The 20,865-nt window shown below is 45.7% G+C and overlaps 1 protein-coding gene across 1 annotated transcript; it reads right to left on the reverse strand.

Moving 5' to 3' along the window:
- Nucleotides 1–288: 288 nt before the first annotated feature.
- Nucleotides 289–19,687, reverse strand: LOC134405511 (vomeronasal type-2 receptor 26-like). The gene is made up of 5 exons (XM_063136756.1): nt 19,586–19,687; nt 18,541–18,849; nt 16,164–16,427; nt 12,000–12,126; nt 289–1,193 (listed from the first exon to the last, which is right to left on the reverse strand). The coding sequence occupies exons 1-5, from the start codon at nt 19,685–19,687 to the stop codon at nt 289–291; spliced, it is 1,707 nt and encodes a 568-aa protein (XP_062992826.1).
- Nucleotides 19,688–20,865: the final 1,178 nt, after the last annotated feature.

The raw sequence follows: 20,865 nt of genomic DNA on the forward strand, positions 1-20,865 counted from the left end.
TTACTTTTTCAGAACACTTAACTGTGCTTGGCTGACAAATATAAAGATAATAAACATGCAAAGTCATCTTATGGACATGGGCTTGGTAAGAAATGCCACTAAAATAAATCTAACTTTTGATTCAACAAAGTAGGAATTATTTCAATTTCATGGCTCTTGGTAGAATTATTTTTTTTATTCAGTTGTGAAGCAGGACTATTACATTATCTTCATAGACTATCCAAACTAATTATTTAAACCATCAAAGCAGGGAGAGACTGGTTTTCTGTGCTTTAATCCTCATATTCTTTATTGTTTTTTTCTCCTTATTAGTTGCTCTCTGTTGTTCAAGTCACACCTGAACACAATGATGTAGCATTTAGGAGAAAAGATGCAAACCAACAAGCCAGCACTAGAAGTTAGGATAGAGAAGATCTCCACAGCCACCATATATTTTCCTTTGGTGCTCAAGTAGGTTGGGACAAAGGAAAGCCAAACACTGCAAAAGACCAACATGCTGAGGGTAATAAATTTGGCTTCATTGAAACTGTCAGGTAACTTCCTAGCCAGAAATGCCACAGTGAAGCTGGCAATAACCAGGAAGCCCATATAGCCCAAGACAGTGTAAAACATGGATACTGAGCCCTCATTACATTCTACTATGATTTTTCCATTCAGTGAATGCATGTCTGTATCTGGGTATGGGGGAGAAATACTCAGCCAAAGAATGCAAATTCCTGCTTGGATAAAGGAAGAGGAAAGAATGATAGAATTTGCCAGTCTTCTCCCCACCCATTTTTTCATCCTGGATCCTGGTTGGGTAGCCATAAATGCCAGAACTATAGTGATGTTTTTTGCCAGCACACTGGAAAGGGCCACAGAGAAGGTGATGCCAAAGGCAGTTTGTCGGAGAAGGCAGATGACCTTTTCAGGTTTTCCAATAAAAAGCAAGGAGCAGAGGAAGCAAAAAAGGAGGGAGATGAGGATCATGTAGGTGAGGGTCCGGTTGTTGGCTTTTACGATGGGTGTGTCCCGATGCTTCAGAAAAGTTCCAAGTACCAAAGATGTGATCAGAGACAAAGCAATAGCAGACAAAGCTAAAGTGATGCCCAAAGGTTCTTGATATGAGAGGAAGCTCAAAACTTTAGGAATACATTGGTTCTGATCCAAGTTTGAATAGTGATTTTCTAAACATTCAATGCAGGAGTCCATATCTAGAAAAAGAAAAAAATGGGCATGCTTTTTATAGTTCTGTGTGAGCTATAATTTAATCTCTTCCTTCAGTCCACAGCTCATTAGGCAAGTGATAATTGTTCATTCAGAGACATCATCTGTATATCTAGAAGGAGTACCTCCTGCTACATTGCCCTTCCCACACGTTAATGCAGTGGAAGAAAAGCTGTAGTTCTTATGTACTAAAGTCATTCCACTATGCCCTCTACCATGTACGACATCCATGAGAGGTGAGATATCCATCCCCAAGAGAAATGATGTTTTTTTTTTTCATTCATGGCACCCTAGCTATAGAAACCTCTTCAAGAAGAGGTGCCTGTCACAAGTCTTGCCATATTTTAGGTGTCAGCATTTTTAGAAATCCCCCCATGTTGAATATCTTAAATATTTAAAATAACTTTAATCTTTAAGAATTAATCACAGATTTATCAATTGCTTGTTTTATTGTCTATTGTTATTTTATTTGCATTTATTTTAATTTTTGTAAACCACCTTGAAATTGTTGTGATAAAAGTTAGCTGTGATGGAATGAAACTGTTCAGCCATTTTGTGTTAGTTCTTTGTTCTATAATAGTTGCTTTCCCTTTAAGACACTAGTTTGTCTGGAGTTTAGAGACTGTCCATATCAGGGGGTTGACAAGGTCATAAAGGCTACAATGGATCAGCTCAGGAAATTGTACCTCAAATTATCCTATGAACCTACTCAAAATAGTTTGGAACATTCCTGGATCCAAGCAAAGAACAGAACTACTGATGTGGGCTATTATTATTACTTGGCAGTTAACATGTATAATATTGCGATATTACTTGGCATTTAACCTGGGCAGGATCTACACTACTGCTTTAAAATGGTTTGTAACAGTAGTTGAGGCCCAGGACACATGCCATATACAGTTTTCAAACCATTTTTTAAGTGTTATATCCTGCCTAGTGTAGATCTGGCCCTGTATAATATTATTCAATAAACAAAAAACCTACGGTTTACAAAACAACATTAAGGATGCACACTTTTCAACCAAGCACCAAAAAGCGGGGAAATTGGGAGTTAAGGCTCAACAGCCTTAATGCCACATCCTCCTTAAGGAGGCAGAAAGTACCAGTGAAATTCTCATTGTTCCAAAGCAGATAAACCATGAGGACAGGATGGAGAATAGGATATGCAGAGGTGACTGTGGGGTTGTGGAAAACTGATGATGAACAACTTAGAGCCACCTACTTCTTTTTTTGTTTAGAGCAGCCCTTCCCCAACCTGGTGCTGACTTAGATACTGACACACTTGTGCTCAGCTCTTCCTCCTCTTGGCTCCCTAGGTTGGCAGGACCCTCTGCTGGCACAGGTTCCACCCCCCTTGAGCTGGACTCTTCAGCAATGGGTCTGGGTTCCTCCATGTCCTCATCCCCTGACTCCATACCTACACAGGGTATGACACTACTCCCCCCTCCATCATCCCCTCCCCCTGAACCAGGAGGGCCCAGCTTCATGGGGTAATGACGGTGAAAGTCCTGGACCAGAACAGGAGCATGAACATCTGTAGCATCTTCACAGGAGTGCTCCTCTGGGCCATATCCAACCCAATCAATCAAGTACTGGAACCGGCCCCGATGTTGCCAAGAATCCAATACTTGCGCCACCTCAAACTCCTCCCCATCCACTAGCACCGGGGCATGAGGGGGAGCGGCACCGGTGTCAGGTTGAACTCCTGTAGCTGGAACCAACAAGGAGCAATGAAACACTGGGTGGATCCGTAAGGTTCTGGGAAGTTGCAGCCAGAAGGCGACAGGATTGACCCATGCAGTGACCAAATAGGGCCCAAGAAATCGGGCGTCCAGTTTCCGACAGGGACGGCGGAGAGGAAGATGATGGGTGGACAACCACACTCGATCCCCTACTTTCAAGGGTGGCCCCTCCTGACACTTATGATAAGCCCCACATTTGTAAGCCTCCTTTGCCATGTCCAATTGCTCTTGTAAGAGGGATCGGGCGGCCTGCAATTCCTGCAGCCACTGGTCCGCTGCAGGGACTGCAGAGGAGGGAATGACAGCTGGGAACCAACGGGGATGATACCCACCCGTCATGAAAAAAGGGGTCTGTTTGGTAGAGGCATGCACAGAATTATTGTAGGTGAACTCCGCCAAAGGGAACAACTCTGACCAATCATCTTGCTGATAGTTGGTGTAGCACCGCAGGTACTGCTCCAATGTACCGTTGGTGCGTTCAGTCTGGCCATCCGTTTGCGGATGATAAGCAGATGACATGTGGGCGGTAATGTCCAATAGTTGGAGTAGAGTCCTCCAGAACCGTGCCGTGAACTGAGAGCCTCGATCGGAGACAATACCTTCTCGAAGGCCATGACACCGAAAAACATGGTGGACAAACAACTGCACCGTTTCCTTGGCTGTGGGAATCCCAGAGCAAGGAACAAAATGGGTCATCTTTGAAAACAGATTGACCACCACGAAAATGGTGGTATGGCCAGCGGAGAGGGGGAGGTCTGTAATGAAGTCCATGGAAATGACCCTCCAGGGCCCGGAAGGGGTAGCCAAGGGGTGCAACAACCCCGCAGGCCTCCCCCAGAGGTCCTTTGCTCGACGGCACAGGGCAGCTCTGAACATAACAGGCGATGTCAGCGCTAACACGAGGCCACCAGAACTCCTGAGTGAGAAGGTGAAGGGTTTTGCACAGTCCAAAGTGTCCTGCTGGCTTAGAATCATGGCACAAATGTAACACCATCTCCCTACAAGGACCTACTGGCACATAGAGCTGGCCTCGGTGGTACAGGAGACTCTCACACATGGAGAAAGGGGTGGGGCACCCTTCCCCTGCGTGCACTGTAACCAAGGAGTCCCGGCCCTGGAGGTCTCGAATTTGGTCTATCAAGGCGGGGGTTACCAGAGCAGCCGCAAAATGCTCTGGACGGAGGATCACTGACCGCATCTCCCTCTCTGGCTCTGTAGCATACTCCGGCTTCCTAGACAGGGCATCTGCCTGTCAGTTTTGGGCGCGTGGTATATACTTCACCTTGAAGTTGAACCGGACAAAAAACAAGGCTCATCGCTTCTGCCAATGTGTCAGCTTCCGAGCAGTTTGCAGGTACTCCAGGTTACGGTGGTCTGTGTGCACCTCAACTGGATGCACTGCTCCTTCCAGCAAATGCCGCCAGACCTTGAAAGCTACCTTGATGGCCAGAAGCTCCTTTTCCGAAATTGTGTAGTTCCGTTCTGGGGGAGTGAGCTGTCTAGAGTAGAAGGCACAAGGTAACATATGGGACTCATCGTTGGCCGGCTGGAGCAGCACTGCTCTGACAGCGACATCGGATGCGTCCGTCTCGACCACGAATGGCGTACGAGGATCAGGATGTTGTAGGATCGGGGCTGAGGTAAACCGATCTTTTAACTCTTCAAATGCCTGATGGGTAGCTGGTGTCCAATGGAACGGGGCCTTTCCACATAACAACTGGGTGATGGGCTCTGTCAGGGTCGCGAACTCTGGTATGAACCGCCGATAAAAATTTGCGAAGCCCAGAAACCTTTGAACTAGGCATGTGCTCTGCTCCTATTAGAAGCGCAGAAGCAGGAGCTAATTGGCCTGCTCTGCCTTGCCCAGAGGCGGCGTAGAAGCGGACCGCGGACCCCTAGAAGCAAGGCGAAGAGAAGCGACCATTTTCGGAGCGCTTCTCTTTCCGTGGAGCGCTCCGATCGCCATCTTGAAACATTTCGCCCATAGATAACTGGGTTGTTTATGAAGCTATTGTTCTGAAAATTCTTGGGCTTAGACAGTCGTGGATGGGGGTCATTTTGAGACTACTCTCACCTCTCTGCATCATGCGGGTCGTGTGCTATATTTTTTTAAAAATCGGGTCAACAAACAGGGACAGCGCGGGTCAAACGGTGGTTTTCGCCCATAGGATTGCATTATGGAAAAGAATCGGGGATAACTGGGTTGATTTTTAAGCTATTGTTCTGAAAATTCTTGTGCTTAGACAGTCGTGGATGGGGGTCATTTTGAGACTACTCTCAACTTTCTGTGTCCTTTGGTTCGCGTGCTAGAATTTTTTAAAAACCGGGTCAACAAACAGGGACAGCGCGGTAAACCGGCGGTTTGGGATTTTTTTGTTTTTTTGTTTTGAAGCGATGACAGGCACATTCAACTCCCAATCCTGATGAGAATTTATCACCTCATGAAGCATCCTCCAATCCCAGTGTTGGAGGGGGGGGACTAAGGCAGAGGCACCCTCAGAGCTTTCTGCTTTGTGTCTCTTTGTGGGTTGGCGTTCATGGAGAGAGGAGTTAGTTATAGGTGCTGCTGCTGTGTTTGGACTTTGGAGATAGATTAGGATTTAGCTTGGCGGGCGTGTGTGTGTTTGTTTGCTTCTTTCTGACTTTTAGCTTAGTTTGCTCTGTGTTTTTCCCTTACTTTGATTTAATATAAACTTTATTTTTAAACTTTGGAGTGTGTGTGTGTTTGTTTGGTTGGTTGGTTGTCCCCCCCCTCTCTTAAAGCCTGACTGTGTTTCATCTTCCTTCCTTCTATATACCAAAAAATACAAAAAAATACCAAAAAAAAAATATATATATTCTCTATTTCTTCTCTCTGTTACTTGGACTCTGTGTGTGACTGTGTGATTGTGTGAGCGTGCTGTGTGTGCAGTGCACTGTTTGTGAAGTGCAACAGCCACTGATTGAGCATTTCAAATCCTGTTTGGGCAAAGCATAAACACACTTCTTGTCCCATTTCCCTACATACAGTAGGATTAGACACATGGATTAGCTTTCATGGTGCCAAGTTTGAGGTTTCTAGCATGCAAAATGACAGAGCTATGGAAAGGGGTGTGAATGGGGTGCCCGATTTTCATAAATTCCCCAAAAATCAGGGGATGATGGGATTGCCTTGAAACTTGGCATCCATGTGGACACATGGATAAGCTATCATGGTGCCAAGTTTGAGGTTTCTAACATGCAAATTGACGTAGTTGTAGAATGGGACAATTTGGGGTGAGTTAAGCTGCGCCAAAAATCAGGGGATGATGGGATTGCCTTGAGTCTGGGCGTCCATGTGGACACATGGATAAGCTATCATGGTGCCGAGTTTGAGGTTTCTAACATGCAAATTGACGGAGCTATCCCAAGGGGGCTGAATGGGGTGCCCAATTTTCAAAAATTCCCCAAAAATCAGGGGATGATGGGATTGCCTTGAAACTTGGCATCCATGTGGACACATGGATAAGCTATCATGGTGCCAAGTTTGAGGTTTCTAACGTGCAAATTGACAGAGCTATCAAAAGGGGTGTGACTTAGGGTTATGGGTGGTGCGTTAGAGGTTAGAGCCGCGCCAAAAATCAGGGGATGATGGGACTGCCTTGAGTCTGGGCATGCGTGTGTGTCCCTGGATAAGCTCTCATGGTGGTGAGTTTGAGATTTTTAGCGTGCAAATTGACGGAGCTATGGAAAGGGGTGTGAATGGGGTGCCCGATTTTCATAAATTCCCCAAAAATCAGGGGATGATGGGATTCCCTTGAAACTTGGAGTGCATGTGTATACCCCCATGAGGTGTCATGGTGCCAAACATGAGGTTTCTAACTTGAACAGAAAAAAAGTTGTTTACTTTTTTAGCTTTCAATGCAACCCTATGGGGAAAAAAAATGGAGCTCCGATCCGGATCCGGAGCTCTGAGCGGAGCAGAACAGACATGGGCGGAGCGGGGGTGGGGTGAAGCGGCCCAATCCAAAAATCACAGATCTGGAAGTGAAGCGGAGCGGGGGGTCCGTGCACACCCCTACTTTGAACCTCCTTCCGGTTCCAAGGAAGTTGCCAGGTAAGCACAACCTCCACCTTCAAGCGGTCCATTTCAACACCCTTGGCCAAGATCCGGTAGCCCAAGACGTCTACCGCTGTCAAATCAAAGGCGCATTTCTCCAATTTGGCATATAGTTGGTGCTCTCGGAGTCTCTGAAGTACTGCCTGTACATGAGTGTCATGGGCAGTCTGAGTGGGGGAGTAGATGAGGAAATCGTCCAGATAGATGATAACAAACCGGTCCAAAGAATCCCTGAAAACATCGTTCATGAAATGTTGGAACACAGCCGGAAAAATTGCATAGTCCAAATGGCATGATTGAATATTCATAGTGCCCAGACCGTGTCTGGAAGGCAGTCTTCTACTCATCCCTGGCCTGGATTTTAACCAGATTGTATGCTCCCCGGAGGTCAAGTTTAGTAAAGACCCTGGCATGATGGAGACTTTCCAATAGTTCGGGGATCCGGGGTAACGGGTAGGGGTGTGCACGGACCCCCCACTCCGCTTCACTTTAAGATCCGCCATTTTCGGATCGGCCCGCTCCGCCCCGCCCCCACTCCGCCTGTGCCCACTCCGCTCTGCTCGGAGCTCCGGATCCGGATCGGAGCTCCGGTCCCCCCCCATAGGGGGGTTACCGGGCCCTGCCGCCATCGCCGCCCATGCGGCGACGGCAGCAGAGCCCGGTAAGGAGGAGGGGGGCCTTACCTGCCTCCGTCCGTGGTCCGTTGCCGTCTTCAATTGAGCCTGGTGGAACCACGGGCTCAGTTGGAGACGCTGACGGACCGCGGACGGAGGCAGGTAAGGGAGAGGAGGGAGGGGGGGTTACCGCGCCCTGCCGCCATCGCCGCCGGTGGCAGAGCCCGGTAAGGGACCAAGGGGGAGGGGGCCTTACCTGCCTCCGTCCGTGGTCCGTCACCGTCTTCAATTGAGCCCGCGGTTCCACCAGGAAGTCTGGGCTGCAAGTGCGGCCCAGACTTCCTGCTGGAACCACGAGCTCAATTGGAGACGCTGATGGACCGCGGACGGAGGCAGGTAAGGGAGAGGAGGGCGGGGGGGTTACCGGGCCCTGCCGCCATCGCCGCCCATGCATGGGCGACAGCGACAGCGGCAGGGCCCAGTAAACCCCACTTACCTTTCCGGCGGAGCTCCGGATCGAGGCGAAGGATCCGCCTTCACCTCGATCGTCTTCGCCACACTCCGCCGGCCCCCTAATCCTCTTCGCCTCCACCTTAAGGGCAGGCGAAGCCCCCCGCTCCGCTACTGCTTCTCCGGTCCGATTAGAAGCGGCGCACATCCCTAGTAACGGGTACCGGTTGCGGACCATGATCCGGTTTAGGGCCCTATAATCATTACATAAGTGTAATTCACCACACTTCTTGCGGACGAAGAGGACGGGAGCACCCGCAGGGGATTTAGATGGCCTAATAAAGCCCTTCCGGAGATTGGTTTCAAAAAAGTCCCGTAAGGCTGCTAATTCGGGCTCGGATAATGAGTACAGCGCCCCGCCGGTATAGGGCCCCGGGAACCAACTCGATGGCGCAGTCATAAACTCTATGTGGGGGTAGTCTTTCTGATTCCCTTTTGTTGAACACTTCTGCAAAATCACTGTATTTAGCTGGTACGACTGCCGAGAATTCTGTGTAGTTTTTCGCCGGCGATGCATGGATCCACTTGTGACTGGAGAGAGCTATCATTCCAGGTCAAATCTTGGACTATGAGCCAAAAAGTCATGGTGTAATCAGCCACAGTCCCCTTCCCCTGCTGTAGAGTTCGAATGCAGTGGTCTGCAGTCTCGGCTTTGACAGGATCTCCCCAGGTTACAGTCATCTCTTTTACAAAATTGTCCAGATTATTTAGGAGAGGTCTATCCTGGGTCAGATAAGGCGTAGCCCATTTATTAGCAGTTCCTGAAAGCAGGCTCACAATGAAAGCTACCTTCTGGGCATCAGTGGGAAAGTCCTCAGGCGTGATTTTGAAATGCAATTTACAGCTTGCCAAAAAGCTTTCCAGCATGTCTCTATCCCCAGCAAATTTTTCTGGTAAGAAAGCAAAACATTTGCTTCGACGGGGCTGGGGAGGTATAGCTGCTTGATGAAGTTGCGCTTGTAAAGCTGCCACTGCCTATGTTAACTGTGCAACTTGAGTTTCAAGCCTCTGGTTTCTCTGCAATATCTCTTCCATGTTGTCTTGTTGGCTGAAGGGGTCAGAGGTTAATCTGTCCGGGAAAGCTGCCACAGGCTGACAATAAACAACCAACTAAGGAGCTGACAGAGATAAGAACAGTGTCTGGGTAATCTGCCAACTTTATAGCAACAACCAAGAAATTAGGGCTAAGCAGATACACTCAAAGTTTACAGGCAGAATTCAGTCTCTTTGAAAATGGCCAAAAGCAGGCAAGGAGACACACAAAGAATAGTCCAGGTCACAGAGCTAATAGTCAAGGCTTACAGCAGGCAGGGTGGTCTAGAACAAGTCTGTGGTCAAATAGGAGTAGCTGGCAGCGTGGTGCAGAGTCGGTCCATGCTCAAACAAGATTAGCAGGCAACGTGGTCAGGAACAGGTCTGTGGTCAAACAGGATTCTAGGCAACAAGGCTGAGAAGTCACAGGCAACAAACACCAGAGCTTTCGCCAGGGTAATAAGTTAACCTCTGACAAACTCTCCCCAGCTCCCTGAGGCATATATATACAAGTCACTGCTGCCCCCAGGTGCTCCTTGATTGCTTGGCGTTTCAGATAAAGCCTCTGGGAGCGGCGTCTGGCTTCCTTTTGTGCTCTTTGCTGGCTGAAAGATGGAACGGGTATGTTTGGTTCTTCGCCCTCTCAGTTATCTAGATGGGCAGGATTCCCTGCTGACTTAGATACTGACACACTTGTGCTCAGCTCTTCCTCCTCTTGGCTCCCTAGGTTGGCAGGACTCTCTGCTGGCACAAGTTCCACCCCCTTGAGCTGGACTCTTCAGCAATGGGTCTGGGTTCCTCCATGTCATCATACACCTACACAGAGTATGACACAGGTGGAAAGAAGCTAACCTTTTGGATGGATTTCTCAATGTGAGCTAACAGTGTAAGGTTGCAGCATACAAGGCAAATGCAGTTTTTGGAAGCAGTATTTTAAAATGCATTTAAATCTCTCATGTGGCTATTACATGTGACTTCCAAGTCACATGTAATAGGCACGTCTGAGATTTAAAAGCCCCCCCCACTTAATGCCCCCACTTCACTTACCTTCTGCCTGGGCCCGCCGCTGCCAGACGAGGTACCCCCCATCCCGCCTGGGCCCCTTCACTTACCTTCTCTGGCGGCGGGCCCAGGCTACCCCCTTTCAGTTATCTTCTCCGGCGGGCCCGGGCTACCAGGTCCACTGCCGCCGGAGAACGTAGCTGCCCCTGTCCTGCCTGCACCCCTTCACTTACCTTCTCTAGCAGTGGGCCCAGACAACCCCCGCCCCACTTCAGTTACCTTCTCCAGAGGGCCTGGACTACCGGGCCTGCTGTCGCCAGAGAAGGTAGCCCTCCCCCATCCCACCTGTGTCCACCGCTGCTGCCACCTCACAAACTGCAGCGGTGGCGGCAGGCCCAGGCAACCCCCGCCCCACTTCAGTTACCTTCTCCGGCAGTAGCAGGCTCGGGTTTAAATTGAGTCCCTGGCTCCACCAGGAAGCAAGGGCCCTATTTTTGGCCTTGCTTCCAGGTGGAGCCAGGGGCTCCATTTTAACCCGGGCCTGCTGCCATCAGAGCAAGTAAGTGCCCCCCGTCCTGCCAGGGCCTGCCGGCGGTGGGCAGCAGCAGGCCCAGGCAATTCCCGCCCCACTTCAGTTACCTTCTCCAGCGGGCCCGGGCTACCGGGTCCACTGCCGCCGGAGAAGTTAGCCCCCTTTCCTGCCTGAGCCCGCTGCCACACAAACTGCAACGGTGGCGGCGGGCCCAGGCAACCCCCCACTTACCTGTTCTCATCTTCTCCCCCCTCCCTCTGGGGAATCTGAGGCGCATGCGTTAGCTTATCAGATTCCCCATAGGGAAACATAGGAATTTTTAAAAAATAATAATAAATTGATGGAATGGTCTTTTGAAAAAAGAAAGGCCATTCCATCAATGGGGAGGATAGGGCAATGCAATCCTACAACTGGATTGCATGGGGAGGCTCCCAATTTGCAGCTATTAGTGAGCAAATAAATGGTCGCCAACCCGGAAGCATTTCTGTGCCAGTTTGGAACAGAGATGCTTCCCCCCTTTGTCATTTAAGGTGACATCCTGCCCTCAATATTTCATCAATCTTCTTGAAATGCGCAGGGTATGTAAAACCAGCATTTCTTTCTGGCAGCACTCCGTTTCAGAAAGATTGATGTGCCTGCTTACCCTACCCTGTACCTGTTGGCATTCTCTTCCCCTCCTTATTGTTTTACTATGATTTTATTAGAATGTAAGCCTATGCGGCAGGGTCTTGCTATTTACTGTTTTACTCTGTACAGCACCATGTACATTGATGGTGCTATATAAATAAATAAATAAATAAATAAATAATAATAATAATAATAATATTTGGCTTAGCAGTTTGCTTTGTATTAGGTAATTAAGCAATCAATGCACATCAGCCTGCCTTTGATTGATATCAGAATAGTGTACAGTCAAGGTCTCACAAGTGAGCTTGGCAATAAAATATGGAATACAAGATTGGACTGCCACTGTCCTGCTTAGCGATAGATTTGACTCTGATTTTATGTAACTCTAGGTCCTGGCCCAAATTTGCAATATCAACATATCAGTATATGCGTATTAAAGTAAACTTAGAAACTTTTTTTTTTGCATGTTCAGGTGTTATTTGGAATGGGAGGTGTTTACAGTGAGCAATTATTTTAGAGGTGAAGCATTCTGAACATTCAAAGAATGTAACATAAATGCTAAGAATGATAATTATTTCCTTGAATATTGCCTTCATCTCAGTCTTGCTGGATATGCTATGATGCATGATGTGCATGGCAAAATTGACAACTCCTACCCTTTTTGTTGGAAATTTTCCCTGCTGGACACGGAGCACAGTCATAGCAGCAAAATGGTTCCCCTTCCTTCTTTTTCCTGCTGTAGCCTGGATAGCAGTTGTCATTGCACAGAGAAATTGGCAGGGCCTATAAAGAAACATCAAGAATTGAGAAAATATTGTGTTTTCTTTTAAAGACAGACAGACAGACATACAGACCGAGAGAGAGAGAGAGAGAGAGAGAGAGAGAGAGGGAGAGAGAGAGAGAGAGAGGACTTTATTTGGTGGCATAAAGATGAATGGGCTCAACAATGCAATCCTATGTGTCTATTCAGAATTGGATTCTCCCCCACCCCCAGTGCAGCTTATTCCCATTTATTTATCCATTTCCATGTTTGTTATACCAAGTTTCAAAGCAGTGGACATTCAGCATTATACCATCAAAACAAGAATAAAATATAATAATAAAGTTACACAATAATAAAAAATACTAATCGGTGATAAAACTGCACACTCTGCTGAGCAGTACAGACCACCAGCAGAGTTCCAACTTCAGCAAATGTTTCATCGTGTGTGTGTGTGTTTATTTTAGTGCTGTGCCAAAAATTTATCCAATGAAAATTTTGATCATTTTCAATCAATTTGATAGAAAAATTGCTTTCAAAAAGACATTCAAAAGAGAAGATTTTTTGGGGAGAAATTCTCGTGGGTTTGGTTCAGGGTTCTTGCACTTACCTTACTTATGAGATGGTTGAGCAGTGTGTGTGAGTGTCCTGTCTTTCATTTTACAATCATCTCTCTGACATCCTGAAGCCTCCTTGGCTTCCTGCACTTCCTGCCGAAGGGAAGACATCATGAGTTTATTTCTCCTATGGGGAAGTGCAGGCAGCCTGGGAGACTGTAGAGCAATGAAGAGATGTGTAATAGAAAGAAAAATATAGGCAGTAGTGAATGGCGAGTTCCCTGGGACCTCACCGAGCATGCTCACCAAGCACTGCCCAGCTGTAGGAATTGCGTAATCTCTATGGCACGCCATTAGTGTGCTGGGGGAATTGCACATTGGCTTTGAATGGGCACTTTCCCTCCCTCCCCCCTGTGCCCATCCAGGCCTGAAAAGGCCTCTTAATGAATGTGTTAGGCGACCCTTTCAGCTCCAATGGGCGAGGGATGGGGGGAGAGGCATAGGGAAACATGCTTTCTGGGCCTCTAGAAAATCCCCCCTGGCCATGCTAATTGTGTGACTGCGGCAATCTGTGCACTTCCCACAGGCCCGGAAAGGATGATTTTCTGCCCCCACTGCCCCATTTCCTCTTAACACGAGTGTTAAGAGCCCTTTCAGCATAGATGAGTGCTGGGGAGATGAGGAGAGGGGGGGTAAACCCTTCTCCTCCTCCCCCTGGGGTTCTCCAACACCATGCTTAAGACCACCACCAACATCCCCAATCTGTCCTGCTGTCCCAACCCCACATCTTCAGAAGTTTCTCCAGTCCAGGGGTGGGTGTGGGTTGGTGACTGATATAGTATTCTTATCAACCACAGCAACTCCTCCAGGCCTCCAATCTGGGTTGATGCTGTACTGAATACCCAGATGGGCAGTGCTGGGACAGATCACTCCCACACTGCCTGTTCACCCACGTTTTGGGGATGCATGTAGAACTAAGTATTTGAATGAATGAATGAATGAATATATTTTATTATGGTCATTGTAATTCTCTCTCTCTCTCACCTGATTAAACATTCTGTGCCAAACTATGTCTTCATCCTGAATGGTTAACTCTTTTCTAGGGGTGTGCACGGACCCCCCGCTCCGCTTCACTTGCAGATCCGCCATTTTTCGGAGCGGGTCGCTCCGCCCCGCCCCCGCTCCGCCCACTTCCGCTCCGCTCCGCTCGGAGCTCCGGATCCGGATCCGGAGCTCCGTTTTTGCCCCCCCATAGGGTTGCATTGAAAGCTAAAAAAGTAAACAACTTTTTTTCCGTTGAAGTTAGAAACCTCACGTTTGGCACCATGACACCTCATGGGCGTATACACACACACGCCAAGTTTCAAGGCAATCCCATCATCCCCTGATTTTTGGCGAATTTTTGAAAATCGGGCACCCCACACACAACATCCCTGCGAGGTGGGCAGGGGAGGAGGGAGGGAAGGCAGGCAGGCATGCAGCTGGCATTTCTGGGGGCATAAGGAAGGGAGCCAAGGATAAGCCAGTAATGCATAGAAAATGGAATAAATCAATCAATAAACAAAGGAGGGGTGGAATTAAAAGCAGCAGTGTTGCTCAATAAACAGCAAGAAGAATTAAAAAAAAAAGGCTATATCTGTCTTTTACCAGCAATAGGGGGACGTGCCCGGGGGAGGGGGAAGTAGCTGCCAGTTCAAGACAGCCACCAACAGCTCTGAGAAGAAGTAAAACGCTCACTTCAACTCATAACAGGCATTGCTCCACCACTGAAAAGTGACCATTCACTTCAACTCATGATAGGCATTGCTCCACCGTTTTACTCTCTTTGGAAGGCTCTATGGCCTTCCAGTGCAGGAGAGAGTGGGGGCACGTCCACGATGAGATGCCCTAGGGGAGCTCATCCCCTTGCACCACATCGATTCAGTTGTTCACCAAGGTTAGGGTGGGGAGCAGTGCTGTGTTTTCTATCTCTTATTCTTGGCTTAGTATATGATTTCAGGTTGTGTTTGTGCATTTGGTGGGGCTACTGTGTTAAAAAACACGGGGAAAAGCCCGTTCAGATGAAGAAAGAGAAGTTTCCCAGAATCCCAAGTTACCTGTTTTGCCTATGCCCTCCTCCAACTTTGGGATCATCATGACCGGGAGCTGACTCTGCCCCTCAGCCCTTTGAAAAAGGTATTTTTCCCGCCGATTTTTAAAAAACTTCTAGCCCGCGACCCGTACGATGCAGAAAGTTGAGAGTGGTCTCAAAATGACCCCCATCCACGACTCTCTGTGCACAAGAATTTTCAGAACGATAGCTTAAACCCCCCCCCAGTTATCCCCGATTCTTTCCCTCAATGCAATCCTATGGGCGAAAAGCCGAAACGGAGCCCCGCGGTTGACCCTATTTTTAAAAAACTTCTAGCCCGCGACCCGTACGATGCAGAAAGTTGAGAGTGGTCTCAAAATGACCCCCATCCACGACTCTCTGTGCACAAGAATTTTCAGAACGATAGCTTAAACCCCCCCCCAGTTATCCCCGATTCTTTCCCTCAATGCAATCCTATGGGCGAAAAGCCGAAACGCAGTTTGAGCCCCGCGGTTGCCCCGATTTTTAAAAAAATATTGCACGTGAACCACAGCACGCAGAGAGGTGAGAGTGGTCTCAAAATGACCCCCATCCACGACTCTCTGTGCACAAGAATTTCCAGAACGATAGCTTCAAAAACAACGTAGTTATGCGCGATTATTTGCCGCAATGCAATCCTATGGCGAAATGTTTTCAAGATGGCGACCGGAGCGCTCCGACTGAACTCGGAGCTCCGAAAAATGGTCGCTTCTCTTCGCCTTGCTTCTAGGGGGTCCGCGGTCCGCTCCTACTCCGCCTCTGGGTAAGGCGGAGCAGGCCAATCCGCTACTGCTTCTACGCTCCTAATCGGAGCGGAGCACATCCCTACTCTTTTCCTTCAGGAGCCTGAGGATCCAGCGTTCCAACTTTGACACGGACAAAAGATTGATTTGGGAAAGTTACCCAGTTTGTGACATCAAACCCTGCAATTAATTCATTGCTTTCATCAAAATGTATTGTTTCTCCTACACTGTTGTTGAATGAGATACTCCTAAGAAAGGGATGGAGCTAAATTCCGAAGAGAAACATTTAGGAAAGGAATAACAAAAAGGTGTTAGACTGTCAGAGGCAGAATCTACATGACTGCTTTATGACAGTATTGAAGTGCACTGACAACTGTTAGGGGCCATGACACGTCCCATGTACTGTTTTCCAACCACTTTCAAAGTGTTATATCCTGTTTGGTGTAGATCTGGACAGAATTGGAAATTTTAGCATGTATTTCAGAGAAATTTATATTGTTTTAGGTTTGGCTAGATCCAGTCACGTTTAATAGTTTGTTTGAAAACAGTATATGTAATGTGCCATGGGCCCCAACAGTTGTAAATGTACTTCAATACTACTGTATTGTAGCCTACAAAAGAAAAGAAAATGGTACTAGAGGTCTAATTACCTCCCATGAGTGCAGATTTTGTGGTGCCAGCTTCCTTCCAGCTCCCCATGATCTGTGTTTGGATTTGGATTCATACATGGCATGTAGAGCATTTGCCACAGCATGGGCTGCATTGTAGACAGCATAGCTGTGGCCAGTCATGTCCATTTCAAAGAAAGCTCTTGGAAGCTTCTCCAGATTCTCCTTCCCGGTGCAGCTTTCCTGAGTTTTCTGGCCTTCATTCATATTTTTCAATTTACAGTTGAAGGCCTTCTCCCAGAAATCCTGAATGAAGCCGTTGTCTTTTGAACATGAAGGGTTTACGCTCTGAAGAAATTTCCTGAATCCCGGTGGTTCATTTGAGTGAACTGACAAGGATAAGGCACCTTGGATGGGTTGAATATCCCATCCTCTTTGATTGGTGCTTCCTTTGAAACCCCAGTGTGTTGTCACAATCCACACTTTACCCATAGATGATCGTAGAAGTGCCATATAAAGATACTGGTACAAAGCAATCATTGGTAGAGGACCACCATAGATAATAAACACATTGGCTTTGCTTTCCATGACAGCTGAAATTAGATATAATTTAGAATGCAACAATTCTGAAATTCTGTCAGCATCCTTTCGCCTTGGTATTTTTACTATAAAAGCAATACAGATGTGATTCTGGAAAAACAGTGGCACTAATATTTTCAAAAATCTTTCTCCAGTGATGTAATCCAGTGTAAAGAGTCCAACCCAAGTCCATCTGAAATGCACAAGTAAACGGACGATCCCGGTGTACTCATGGATGTCATCGGGGACCATCCGGTACAGGGAAGGAAAAAGAGTCTTCTCAGTCGTCTTTGACTCAAGGGAAACACAGGTGAACTAAAGTAAAATGTAGTAGTATGTTACATGTTGCACAGGGGAAAAATATGTGCCATCTGTGTGCATTTAATCAATTGCTAATGTACATTGTTTTTGTCCAGATACTGGTTTTGTTAAAATGTTACATGACAAAAATTGATTTTAGGCAAAAGATCCATATCAGGATATGTGTGGACAAATCTTTGCCTGTACAACACAAGGGTTGGATTTAGACTAAGGTAGCTACTTAAGTCAAAGTTAAGGGGGGTACTTAAGTGAAGACTAAATTTCTCTATTGATTTCAATGGGATCTAAATGCATTTAACAGTCTGGATTGAATCCATTGATCACATTTTGAAATACATTTCTTTGATTGAAAATAATTGTTCAGTTTTGAAATAATTGCTATTGCTCCCCACCCTCCAGTAATAACTCTGTATAAAATGATATCTTAATATATGACAAAGAGCAGAATTGACTAAATTTCACATCTTTCTTCTATTTCCCTTTTAAAACGGTGGGGTGGGGTGTTGTCAAGGATATGCAGAACTTGACATTGTTGCCTTTCTTAGACATGTAATAAATAAATAAATAAAAAAATAAAATATATACTGTCCCCTGACACCTCATTCGTTATATGAAAGAGGAATATCACACATCATTCATCATAGCATGACTGTAACTTAGTAGAATAGAGATATAGTTGCAGAAAAATAATAATATTAAGCACACACAAATTAATTAAATTGTATAACAGGACAAGGCATTTTTAAACTTAACATTTATGTAGATTGGTGTATCAACAAAATATGGAAAAGCCTCACTTGCCAAAACTGTCATTAGTTCTGTTAAAATAGGTTATCCATGCTCTTGTTTTCGTATGGTTTTTTTCTGCCCAGAGTGGTGGATGCCATTAATCAAATCAGAGCCCTACATCTAAAGCTTAGCATGTCACTACTTCCCTGAGCATGAAAGTTTCAGAGAACCAAAACACATTTAATATCCCCTCAGATGACACATCATAGACCTCATCTACACCAAGCAGGATATTCCACGATGAAAACAGTATATAAAAGGCGGGAGCCATACTACTGCTTTATAGTGGTATTGAAGTGTCCTGAAGGATCTACACTATTGCTTTATAGTGGTATTGAAGTGCACTGACAACTGTTGAGGCCCATGATGTATCTACACCAAGCAGAATATAACACTATGAAAGTGGTATGAAAGCGGTATATGGGATGTGTCATGGACCCCAACAGTAGTCAGTGCACTTCAATACTGCCATAAAGAAGTAGTGTGGCTCCTGCCTTTTATATACTGCTTTCATAGTGGAATATCCTGCTTGGTGTAGATGAGCCCTAAGTATGTGTTTAATAGAGTTTTTTCTCTAATCAGCAGGTGACCTGGCAAACTAATGTTTCAAATGTACAGCATGCAATAAAACTCTTTTTCTCTCTCCTACTTTTTCCTTTGAGCCAAAACAACAACAACAAGAAGAAGAACAACAACAGCAACACTCTATCAAATTCTATGTTACAATTACCTGTGGAATCTTGAAGGGATTTATAACAATGGCCAAACTACGTGAGGTATCAGAGTACGTTCCCCCAATGACAGCTATCAAATTGTTCTGCATGTCACACTTGTAGTTGGGGCCAAAACTATGCTGTGAAGAAATCAGATCTAGTGCGGTTTTGTAAGTCATCTGATTATTGTGGTAGGCATCATAGATATGGAATCCCAAAGTGACATTAGGTAAAATTGTGGGATTTTTGTTGATATCCTGTACAACAAATACCAAGGCCAAGATATCCTGATAGTTCTTTGGCACCGCACTGCAATAAAAGAAACTCTGCATGATATAACAAGAAAAAGCACCAAAAGGCTATAGAGAAATACTGTTTCTTTTAGTCTTGGTCCAGATCTACACCAAGCAGGATATAACACTTTGAAAACGTTTTGAAAATGGTATATGGAATAAATAAAATGACTAAAGTATCTAAGGCTACACAATCTACATTACATATCTCACTTTCAAGGTGTTATGTTTGGCTTTTCACTCCACATTTGACACAAGGTGTAGATCTGGCCTAAATATAATGAGCCTGGGTCTGTTTTTTGGCTCATCATTTGTAAAGTTGTTATAGTGGTTTTAAATGTATGTGCATTTTGCTTGTTTTTGTGGTTTTTAATTTTTGTATATTGTTTTTAAGTGTTTTTATTTTATGTGAACCACCCAGAGAGCTTCAGCTATGGGGCGGTATGCAAATGCAATAAATAAATAAATAAATAAAATAAATGTAGTGTGGAGGTAATTTTTCATATTGAAAAACAAACCAACTAGGTAAAGAGTTCCTTAAGCATTTTCTTACTTAATTATCTGTTCCCATCTTTTTATTGGCTGAGCAAATAGAAGACAAAGTTGAGAAAAAGAGAACTCCTTACATGACTTCCTTGATCAACTGTGAAGAAGGCCATTGCTTGAAATTAGTATTGAAACGGCGAAGAAAGAAGAGAGAAACAATTTCTCCGATGATGAAGTCTCCGGGTTGAGAAAACTCATGCAAAATAGGGTATGGGTCACTTACTCTGTCTTTAGTAGAATAGGTCTTCATGCTGGGAGGAATGGCATGTGCCTTGCTCACAAGAGGAGGCAAAAGTCCAGGCAGCAATACCAATAAGAACACCATTTTTAGAATAAAACCTTCTTTCCACACACACATGCCACTGCTTCCTTCAGCTGCATTTAACTTCTTCACGTCAGCCTGGTTACCTCATTCTTTGAATGAGAGCTGAATCCATTGCAATGTTGATCAATTGGTATACTTGGGTGCTCATATCAGTGTCCTATTCCCCAGACCTATTTTTTAAAAATGTTAAATTAATTAATTAATTACTAATTTTTATTTATTACATTTTTATACCACCCAATAGCCGAAGCTCTCTAATTTGCTCTTTCATGCACTTCAGTGTTCCAGCACATGTAGCTGTGCATGAAGACTGGATTATTTTCTTTACAAGGATGTTCCAGAAGATCCTTGGGAGAAACAGATGGGGTATGGTGTAGATTGGACAGGCGTCTTACCATATGTTTCTTCCAGTTTGAAGCATAGGCCAGGTATACTCTAAACTATCACAACTGAGCATTAGAGAAAGTTCTTATAAACACTTTGTGACATAATTACTTATTTTTCTTGTGGCCTTGAGATTTTCCTTTGGGCTTGGTGAGCAATTAAATACTGATAATTATAAGGGAGAGAATTAACACTCCAGCCACCGAAATTTCAGTGACTTGATAAACAGGGAAATACATGGAGAAGCAGCAGCTGTTGAATGGTCTGGTTCTATACAGCAAGTGTTTCTTTGCCCAGAGTCAGTGTACAGTTGCTTTTCACCCTGATGTTTAGTTGAATAGAGTTTCCAATCAAATCTAGAGAACCCTATTGTCACAGGACCGGCTACACCCTGATACATGCATGGAAGCGCGATTAGGCCAAAATGCATTCAGACCATGACAATGATTGGGTGATGCAGATTTGAAAATTTTAAATAATAATAATAATAATGGAGCAAATTTCTTAAACAGATCTTGAGTATCTTCAGACGGGTGTTTTTTCGTGCGATCGTCATGGTTTGGTCATTGGTTTTCCTGCGGTCTTTACACAATACCATCGCCGCACTGTTGTTGTCACCCCCCTTTTTTGCTATGGGGAAAATGTGATATTTTTTGCAGTCATGTGATGAAAGTGCCATCGGCTCCCCATGTAATTCTCCCATCATGCTATATCCTGCTTTGTATGGGCAGGCGTTGAGCAGCATTGATGACACGATCAATTGGGAGTGTCTCCTCACGCACTTCCACCCTTCT

This window comes from Elgaria multicarinata, chromosome 11, assembly GCF_023053635.1.
Source record: "Elgaria multicarinata webbii isolate HBS135686 ecotype San Diego chromosome 11, rElgMul1.1.pri, whole genome shotgun sequence".
In the NCBI taxonomy this organism is placed as follows: domain Eukaryota; kingdom Metazoa; phylum Chordata; class Lepidosauria; order Squamata; family Anguidae; genus Elgaria; species Elgaria multicarinata.

Coding starts and splice junctions, on each gene's coding strand:
- LOC134405511 (XM_063136756.1), bottom strand. CDS start 19,687: ATGGTGTTCTTATTGGTATTGCTGCCTGGACTTTTGCCTCCTCTTGTG. Junction 12,127..16,163: donor AAAATCTGCACTCATGGGAG/GTAATTAGACCT, acceptor GTTTCTTTATAG/GCCCTGCCAATTTCTCTGTG. Junction 1,194..11,999: donor GAAAATTTCCAACAAAAAGG/GTAGGAGTTGTC, acceptor TTCTTTTTCTAG/ATATGGACTCCTGCATTGAA.